Here is a 10405-nt window from a genome sequence, read left to right as displayed (position 1 = left end):
GCATAAAAAGTCATAAAAAAGTCATAGTATAAAAAGTCATAAAAAGTCATAGTATAGTATGGCAAAAAAGTCATGAAAACGTCATAGTATAAAAAGTCATAGTATAGTAAGGCATAAAAAGTCATAAAAAAGTCATAGTATAGTAAGGCAAAAAAGTCACAAAAACGACATAGTATAGTAAGGCATAAAAAGTCATAAAAAAGTCATAGTATAAAAAGTCATAAAAAGTCATAGTATAGTATGGCAAAAAAGTCATGAAAACGTCATAGTATAAAAAGTCATAGTATAGTAAGGCATAAAAAGTCATAAAAAAGTCATAGTATAAAAAGTCATAAAAAAGGCATAGTATAGTATGGCAAAAAAGTCACGAAAACATCATAGTATAAAAAGTCATACAAAAGTCATAGTATAGTAAGGCAAAAAAGTCACAAAAACGACATAGTATAGTAAGGCATAAAAAGTCATAAAAAAGTCATAGTATAAAAAGTCATAAAAAAGTCATAGTATAGTATGGCAAAAAAGTCACGAAAACATAGTATAAAAAGTCATAAAAAGTCATAAAAAAGTCATAGTATAGTAAGGCAAAAAAGTCACAAAAACGACATAGTATAGTAAGGCATAAAAAGTCATAAAAAAGTCATAGTATAAAAAGTCATAAAAAAGTCATAGTATAGTATGGCAAAAAAGTCACGAAAACGTCATAGTATAAAAAGTCATAGTATAGTAAGGCATAAAAAGTCATAAAAAAGTCATAGTATAAAAAGTCATAAAAAAGTCATAGTATAGTATGGCAAAAAAGTCATGAAAACGTCATAGTATAAAAAGTTATATTATAGTAAGGTATAAAAAGTCATAAAAAAGTCATAGTATAGTAAGGCAAAAAAGTCACAAAAACGACATAGTATAGTAAGGCATAAAAAGTCATAAAAAAGTCATAGTATTAAAAGTCATAGTATAGTAAGGCAAAAAAGGCAAAAAAGTCATAGTACAAAAAGTCATAAAAAAATTACAGTATAGTAAGGCAAAAAAGTCATGAAAACGTCATAGTATAAAAAGTCATAAAAGAGTCATAGTATAGTAAGGCATAAAAAGTCATAGTATAGGAAGGCATAAAAGTCATATAAACGCCATCGTATAAAAAGACATAATAAAGTCATAGTAAAGTAAGGAAAAAAAGTAAAAAAAACGATGTAGTATAGGAAGGCATAAAAGTCATATAAACGCCATCGTATAAAAAGACATAATAAAGTCATAGTAAAGTAAGGAAAAAAAGTAAAAAAAACGATGTAGTATAGGAAGGCATAAAAAAGTCATAGTATAGGAAGGCATAAAAAAGTCATAGTATAGTAAGGCAAAAAAAGTCATAGTATAGGAAGGCATAAAAGTCATATAAACGACATCGTATAAAAAGTCATAATAAAGTCATAGTAAAGTAAGGTAAAAAAGTAAAAAAAACGATGTAGTATAGTAAGGCATAAAAAAGTCAAAGTATAGTAAGGCAAAGAAGTCATGAAAACGTCATAGTATAAAAAGTCATAAAAAAGTCATAGTATAGTAAGGCATAAGAAGGCATAAAAAGTCATAGTATAGTTAGGCATAAAAAGTCATAAAAAAGTCATAGTATAGTAATGCATAAAAAGTCATAAAAACGTCATAGTATAGTAAGGCAAAAAAGTGAAAAAAACGATATAGTATAGTAAGGCATAAAAAAGTCATAGTATAGTAATGAATAAAAAGGCATAAAAAGTCATAGTATAGTAAGGCAAAGAAGTCATGAAAACATCATAGTATAAAAAGTCATAAAAAACTCATAGTATAGTAAGGCATAAAAAGGCATAAAAAGTCATAGTATAGTAAGGCATAAGAGTCATATAAACGACATTGTATAGTAAGGCATAAAAAGTCATAAAAAGTCATAGTATAGTAAGGCATAAAAAGTCATAAAAACGTCATAGTATAGTAAGGCAAAAAAGTGAAAAAAACGATATAGTATAGCAAGGCATAAAAAAGTGATAGTATAGTAATGCATAAAAAGGCATTAAAAGTCATAGTATAGTAAGGCATAAAAAGTAAAAAAAAAGTCATAGTATAGTAAGGCATAAAAGTCATATAAACGACATTGTATAGTAAGGCATAAAAAAAAGTCATAGTATATTTAAGGCATAAAAAAAGTCATAATATAAAAGTCACAAAAACAACATAGTATAGTAAGGCATAAAAACAACATAGTATAGTAAGGCATAAAAACAACATAGTATTGTAAGGCATGAAAATTCAAAAAAACAACATAGTATGTTAAGGAATAAAAAGTCATAAAAAAGTCACAGTATAAAAAGTCATAAAAAAGTCAGTATAGTAAGCCATAAAAAGTCATCGTATAAAAAGTCATAATAAAGTCATAGTATAGTAAGGCAAAAAAGTAAAAAAAACGACGTAGTATAGTAAGGCATAAAAAAGTCAAAGTATAGTAAGGCAAAGAAGTCATGAAAACGTCATAGTATAAAAAGTCATAAAAAAGTCATAGTATAGTAAGGCATAAAAAGGCATAAAAAGTCATAGTATAGTTAGGCATAAAAAGTTATAAAAAAGTCATAGTATAGTAAGACGTAAAAAAAAAAAAGTTATAGTATAGTAAGGCATAAAAAGTCATAAAAACGTCATAGTATAGTAAGACGTAAAAAAAAAAAGTTATAGTATAGTAAGGCATAAAAAGTCATAAAAAATTCATAGCATAGTAAGGCATAAAAAAAAAAGTCATAGTATAGTAAGGCATAAAAAAGTCATAATATAAAAGTCATAAAAACGACATAGTATAGTAAGGCATAAAAACAACATAGTATAGTAAGTCATAAAAAGTCATAAAAACAACATAGTATAGTAAGGCATAAAAAGTCAGAAAAAATTCATAGTATAGTAAGGCATAAAAAGAAAAAAAAGTCATATTATAGTTTGGCATAAAAAGTCAAAAAACGTCACAGTACAGCTTGGTACAAAAACATCATAGTATAGTTATTCATAAAAAGTAATAATAACGTCATAATATATTAAGAAAAATAATGTGTACGTAAGGGTTCCTTTGCATTTATATAAAACTCTGCACAGTACCAGAACTAAGAGTAAACCTTTAAGAAAATATCCTGTGTTACACTAACTTACACATTAACATCAGAACAGCTGGACTTTGGTTATTTAAAATGTAAATGTTAACAATAATAGTAAGTACAGTAGCAATGACATTTTTCTGGTGACATTAGGTACCACTGTCAAATACTCACCTGACCTGACCCTCAGATAGCCCCCGCCCTTTCAGTCTATCAAATGCTAGCATGCCTAAATCGGTTGACATGCAGACGTAGCCTCTTGGAGGGCACATTGGAATAATCTAATATAACTTCACTCCTAACATAGTGCGAACAAGTTCCCTTATACATTGGTTGGGACAATGCTGTCCTTCCAAACTATTGGCAGGGACATGTCCCTACTGTCCATATGCAAACCTACACCCCTTGTGCATGTATGTGTGTTCTTGAGTACTTTTTTTTCTCTGAGAGGAGAAATTCAGGTGTCCAGCAGCTCATTAGTAATAATAATAAAAATAGTAAATAATAAAAAAAATAAACAATAATTGTTAAATTAGTCAAGGTCATTAGCCACTTTCTTTATAGCTGAGTTGCTATAAAGCCTAATGGCAATGGGGACAAAATTACTGTCAAGTTTAACAACAAAAATTTTAAATATGTTATTCAACTTCATCAAGTGACATTTCTGCCCATCACAATTTCCCAGACCCCCAAGATGACATTATTTTGTTTTTTGTTTTTTTTGTCCAACCAACAGTCTAAAACCCAAAGATATTTCATACACAGTTAGTTAGTTAAAATGGTTAAATAAAGCAGATAATAATAAAGCAGAGACGCTAGAACCAGTGAATGTTGGATATATCAGCTGGATAAATGATGATGAATATGTTATCAAAATAGCGTATGAGAGGTTATATATACTGTGTGTGCGTTATTCATTTACTCGTGTAACAATCGCTTGGTGGCTCTCCTTTAAAATCTAAATCAATACCTTTATTGTTTATGTCCTGCAAAGCTACACTGCCCCCACCAGGGGGCAGATTTTCATTGATAGTGGAAATAAAGAGTAGAAGGATATGTAGCAAACGGTAAGCAAGGACATAACCAAAGATTCATTTTCAACCCACCTTATTTTATTAAGCAAAGTATCAGAATGGTTTGCAATTAGTTGTTTAACAAATAACAAAGATAACTTAGGGAATGTAATAAACAGTACAGCAATACTGTCTGAGAATAACTGCATCAAAACCAGAGAATGAGGAATAATAATTCTAATAATAAGGATAGGGAATGTGACTGATTAAATGTTAAAAATGTGTGACTCACATTTGTGACATGTAGTGAGAGCGTGTGTGTGTGTGTGTGTGTGTGTGTGTGTGTGTGTGTGTGTGTGTGTGTGTGTGTGTGTGCCAGAAGACTCTGTATGCCAGTAGAAGTGCCAGGAGCTGAACAGTAGTGGATATGACAGTGTTGAGAATAATCAGACATAATGAAGTAAAGCAAATTTTTACTGGGACTATTTCATGTGCTCAAGATGTGGTGGCTACAGTACAGCAATTAAAAAAACAAAACAAAACAAAACAAAAAAACATGTTGCCTGTAGTTACATCACAAATAAGATGACTTAAAGCCATCAAATCAAAAATATACATATATGTTATTAGCCCTCACAAATTAGTGAGTCTCTAATAAGGGTAGGAACTTAACCAAAAACTACACTGGCTTCAAATATGTGTAAATACCCAACATACTGTACGTCACAAGGGACAGAGAAATGCATTGCACATGAGTTAATCAGGAAGGAAAACTTTGACTGAAACTGAAAAAGGCAAAACTAAAAAATATACAACAAACCCTGTTTTTTCTCTACAGTGGAGGCGCTTCAGAATTGAAATGGGAAATCAACTTCTTTCTAAATTGTTTAATTGGACATAGTTTCACTTGTTCTCTTTGAAAAATAACATTCACGAGCATATAGAGTAAATTTATCTCTAATGTAAATATCTGTAAGTAACATATAAAAAAATAAAGATGGAAAATAAATCAGAGTTTTGCTCTCTCAGGGGAGAGTCCCCCCCCCCCGCTACTGATAACAACTCAGCATATTAACAAAAAAATCCACTGTACATATCAGACTCTAAAAGACATATACTGTCACCTCTCGTTAATGATTTACATCCAAAAATAAAATAAAATCTTCAGTCAGTTTTTTTTTTTTTTTCTCTTTTTAAAGTGATCAGTAAAAACGTCAGAGGCTGGTGTGTCCTGCAACGTTACGATGCAGCGCGACAGTCAGAAGGTCAGTACTTCACACATCAAGAACAACAAAACCAGGTTCCTAACAAAGCTAGGACAACTGCTCGTCTTTACCACAGTGTCAGTGACTACACCTCTTTTTTTATTTTTATTTTTTAATACAGTGTCTCTCCATTTCCTTATTGTTCAGTTACAGCAGCATGGACTCCTGCATGGCGAACGCCTCCTGTGCGTGCCTGTAGTGTGGTCCTCCAAACAGCTGGGGGAGCTGTTGCCTTATGACGGGCTGCTGCTCCTGGAACTGTGTCCTGTAATGGAGCAGGCCGTCCGGGGCGGCGGGAAAAGTGAACTCCTGAACCGGAGACATTTGGGCTTTCTGGAAGCTGGGGGAGCGGGGCATCCCACCTGGAGACTGAGGGGGCAGCTCATCCTCCGACGCCCACACCGACCCCTCTACGGCCCGCCGAGGCCCTCCCTCCGGCAGGTAGTGCGGGTTGGCCTCGCCTCGCCGATGCCCCTCAAACCTGTAGTCCACCGGGGTGTAGACCTGTGTGGTGGAGGTGAGCTGTTGCAGGTAGATGGGGGTGGAGCTCCCCTGGGTTTCCAGCTGCATCGAATGCTCCGGGGGAGGCCTGATGCCGCGGGGGTTGTGGGTGGAGCCGGGTGGCGGCTGTCTGCGGTATGTGGCAAAGGAGTTGTTCATGAGAGCCTTCTCTGGGGAGAGGCTGTTGGGCTGCCGCTGGGTGGTGGCGTACATTTGTTCCCCGTACGCCACGCTGGAGGGTGGGGGGAATCTGGAGGGTGGGGCATAGAGTCTGTCCTCTCCTCTGTGGTCCAGGTTCACGCTGTAGGCTGGATGGAAGATGGGCACCTCGGTCGTAGCTCTGCCTGGGGATGGCTGCCTGGGGGAGGGGTGGTACTGGCTCTGGCTGCCCGGGTAGCCGGTCTGGATCCCCGCTGGACTGTTGTGGGAAAATGGAGGAAGCGGGTGTTTGGGCATCCTGGCCCCTGATGCGACGGAGACAACACTTCCTGCCAGGCTGGGTCCACGGCCGGGGCTGCCCTGATGGATGGATGACATACTGAAGGGCGTCTCACTGCGAGGGGTCCTCATTCTGGACGGAGGTCTCTCGAGCTCCAAGATCTCGAAATCCTGCTCCGGCACCCCCGGTACATTGTCATACTGGGAGGCGTTGGAGCCGCGGTCGGCGCCGGGGATGAAGCCCTTGGAGCGAGGTCGGCGATGGGGGAGGACGGGGTCGTCTGGGCTGGAGGGGGCCGGTGACGCCCCCCTGCTCAGCTGGACCTCTCGGGCGGCCGCCGCTTTGACGGCTTCTAGCTTGGTCTCGGAGGGTTTGAACCAGCGGGGGGTTATGTCTCTGTGAGAGCTGGAGGCCGCGTTGGAGTTGTGGTTGGCGGTGGCGTGGCTCTGCGGCTTCCTTCTGTCCACTGTGGTGAGCTGTGATGTGGGGGTGAGCGCTGAGGGCGGTGTCGCCCCCCTTTCAGGTGTGGTGGAAGTGGACTGCTTCTCACTGGGGATCTCCCCTGACCCCCTGGAACGGGCGTCCCTCTTGTCAGCCTTGTGGTGGCGGAATGGTTTATCTAGCGAGTCCCGGCGTGACCGGCTGGGGGGCCTACTCTCCCGCTGGCGGTCTTGTGCAGGACTCGGGTCCCTGGGAGGTTCGGCCGGCTCGGCGTGGCTCTCGCCGTTGCCCACGTGGTTCACCACCGCTGCTCCCGGCTCAGGAGGAAGCTGCCCGAGGGGCTTCTTGGGAAACTCGTCCTCTTTACCTGCAGGACGAAAACAATGGGAAACACGTTAGAAAAATCATCAGGAAACAAAAGCGAACGGTGATGGTTGGACACACTGTGGCGCTGATTCACATCGGATGAGGAGTCACGACAGGGACATGGATTCATGCAACACCACTGCCATAGAGAGGTAAAAATAAAGGAGAATTACACTCATGACGACACGTAATCACATCTCCACAGGCACAGAGCAAAGGACAGAAAAAAATAGTGCTTCATATTAATTCCCAGCTCGCTGGAGGGGCTCAATTAGCAAGTGACAGTCAAGTGAGTGGTTCCTGAAATTGAGTCTGACTCCATTTCATTAAGCTGCACTTAGCTGCAGCAGTCGCCCTGGACTCGAAAGGTCATACAGAAATACTTCCTGATTAATGTACTTTGTAAAAAAAAAAAAGAAGCTACTGAGACTTGTAAAACCACAGAAATATATCTTCACTAATCAGCTTGCACCAAAGTTACAACCAGAACACGTTACGAGTTCCAGGTTAATACCTGAACGAAAGAAATGAAAGGTACAGTTGACAGTGAGCAGACACGGTGATGGTGATGCTGGATGTGTCGGGGACTGTAAGGGAAAGTGTGATCACCAGAGTCGTGGGTCGGGACGCAGCAGCTGGAGGAAGAGGAAGTGCTGTGGGAGTGATCCAGGAAATGAACGGTATCATTGGCTCTGAATCCACCAACTAAAGTGTCTGTCCATGACGGGTTTCTCCTCTGACCTCGACCTTGTTTCACCTCTTTAAAATGCAGCGGGGGGGGGGGGGACCTGAGCTACGTCTTCTTCCTCATGAGAGTTGATCTGAATCTGAGTTGGTTCGTGTTTTCGCTCTAGAACTAAATGAATACAGTTTTTTGTCTTCTGGTTGCCCTGGAGTAAACCTCATCACATCACACTTCTACTTCTCTTCCTGTGAATCTTGCTGATGTTTTACTGAGATATGCTGTAAGTCTTTTTTTGGCTGAAATGGCAGATAAAACTAATTTTCATCATCCCTTCAAAAACAGAGATACTAATATTGTTACTGTTAACATTATTTTAAAGTCAAGGTGTGTTTAAATGACTTTAAATCACACTAATACAGGTGTAAGGTGTAAGGGTGAAGTCTGGCAGCTTCAGGTGAACTGCCTCCAACGTATATGAGCATTATCTGAGATGAACAGATTTTATTTTGTCCTCCATCCTCCTCACTTCATGACTTTTGTATTTCAGGTGTTTTTACTTCGCACAGCTGGAAAGAGGAAGTTGTTTCAGTTTAGTGAAGTCTTTAAAAACCTAACCTTTCCTTAAGGAGCTGCGTCTTCACCGTGACGGTATAAATGCTGCTGTACAGGGTTTCTTTTTCCCCTCACATACAAAGGTCTGAGGGTGATTAAATTGAAGTGATGTTTGTGGATTTTAAAGGTCATAACATCACGTAACAGATGTAATTCTTCCTCTTGTGTTGAGGCAAACAGGCCACCATCAGTTCACAGGAGAAGAACAGGTTGGTTTGAAAAGAATCTCTAATTTGGTTCGCTCATGTTGTACTTCTGAGGTTTGGACAGAGTGCAGAGCCTTTCCTTATCTTTGTGTCCTGAAGGGACAAACTGATTGTATTTACTGATACCAAATATCAGGACAAATGATCAGCTTTTAAAGTTAACCCTAACCCTGTGGGTCTAAATTGAGTTTTTACTCGCCGACTCCTCATTGCTCTAACCTACTAACTCGGTTAAGGGTCGGTGATGTCATTTCTCTCAGTTCAGCCGGTTCAGATACAAAAATGCAGATTAAAAAAAAGCAGCAGAAACTGTGGCTGCAGATGGTTGTTAAAAGGGAAGTTTAACAAAAGCCTCCAGTGTTGGGAAAGTGGCTCATTATCTTGTCAGCGGGTAGAAGAACGAACAGACAGCTACTGTTAAAACTGTGTGGGCTCCGGGGGGAAAGCAAAAAAAAAAAATCTAAAGTTAAAAATCTTACAAAAAAAAAGTGGTTTGTTGACGTGACTGACGACTGACGGACTAATGAGTAAATACAGGAGGAAGACGAGGAACCTGAAACAGTGTCGAGGACAGGTGTAGAGCCATTATTCTTACATACATATTAACCCGTCTTTAAAGTCTTACATGAGCTGCAAGTTGCAGAAAAGTCAAGTTAATTATCTTATTTCTTTATAAAAAATAATTTTAATAATCTGCAGGATTAAAAACAAAACATTACATTTGTTTTCAAACTGGGAATTTAAAACCAGCATCTTGCAGTGCCTTTAACTGGCCACCAGAGGGCGCATCGTGTCACCTGAAAGACCTCTACAGACTGAGGCTCAGTTTCTACAGTTGGAATCAAAACATGAGAGAAGAGGGGGGGAAAACTCAAGGTAGAAAAAGAAGAGGAGAACCAGCCACTGCAGGACTCCACGTCAACACTGAAGCAATGCAGCTGAGCTCAGTGAAAGAATTTTTGTGGGGGGGGGTGGGGGGGGGGGGGGGGGGGGGGGGTATAAAAACAGCTGGAGGACCAGTTTGTGAAGGAAAAACCCGAGTGCTGTTGGACAGACAGGAGACAGACAGGACGGACGGACGGAGGGACAGATGGACAGAGACATGTAGAGAGGGAAGACCAGTCAGGATAGCCCACCGGTTACTGTTGTAGGAGGGAATGTGGCCCCCACTCACGGCCACACTTTTGTTGTTGTTGGCTAACATTGTTTGAAAGAAGAGGGAGAGAAGGCAGATTAATGAGAAGACAGAGCAAGATTAGAAAACACAGCTACAAGCTAAAGGACAGCAGGAGGCCGCGTCAGCTGATACATGTGCTGACACATCTGGACAGGTGTGTCTCTTTTTTTTTTTTTTTTTACAGGCTACAACAGGGGATTTGTTTTTGTTTTTTTATTGTATGTACACATGCACTTATGTCAAAGCAATGATCCCTGAGGAGGCATTTGTTTTTAGTATTTTTTAAATTTGGACATATTTGTTCATCAATCACTCAATGTTTTCTAAAGGATTTTAAGATTTTTCCTTATTTTTTGATTATTAAAACCAACTGTTGAGTTTATAAAAAGCCCAAAAAGCTCATGGTAACAGTCAAATCCCCCAAAATATTCAGTTTACAATAGCAAAATAAACATACTCATGCCTCATACCTGTGTATGTTGTATTAGCTGAGGTAAAGGGCCGTTATTACTTTAGATAGATATGTGTATTTGATGAAAAGCCAAAAGCAGCAGAGCAGTATCTTGATTTAGAGTTTCTTCTCTCTTGCAGCCTCATCA

At 39.1% G+C, this 10405-nt stretch overlaps 1 protein-coding gene across 4 annotated transcripts in view; it reads right to left on the bottom strand.

Moving 5' to 3' along the window:
* Positions 1-4191: 4191 nt before the first annotated feature.
* The window catches only part of usp6nl (USP6 N-terminal like), a 71372-nt gene continuing 65158 nt past the window's right edge, over positions 4192-10405 (bottom strand). For all 4 annotated transcript variants that reach the window (XM_022749706.1, XM_022749704.1, XM_022749705.1 and 1 more), the window contains one exon: positions 4192-7127. In XM_022749706.1, coding sequence (XP_022605427.1) covers positions 5527-7127 — 1601 coding nt within the window. In that variant the 3' untranslated portion in view covers positions 4192-5526. The remainder of the gene's footprint in view (positions 7128-10405) is intronic.

The sequence above is a fragment of the Seriola dumerili genome, unplaced genomic scaffold, assembly GCF_002260705.1.
Source record: "Seriola dumerili isolate Sdu_G_001 unplaced genomic scaffold, Sdu_1.0 BDQW01000138.1, whole genome shotgun sequence".
Lineage (NCBI taxonomy): Eukaryota > Metazoa > Chordata > Actinopteri > Carangiformes > Carangidae > Seriola > Seriola dumerili.
Note: the sequence above shows the minus strand (reverse complement) of the source record. Positions and strands in the feature narration are given on the sequence as shown.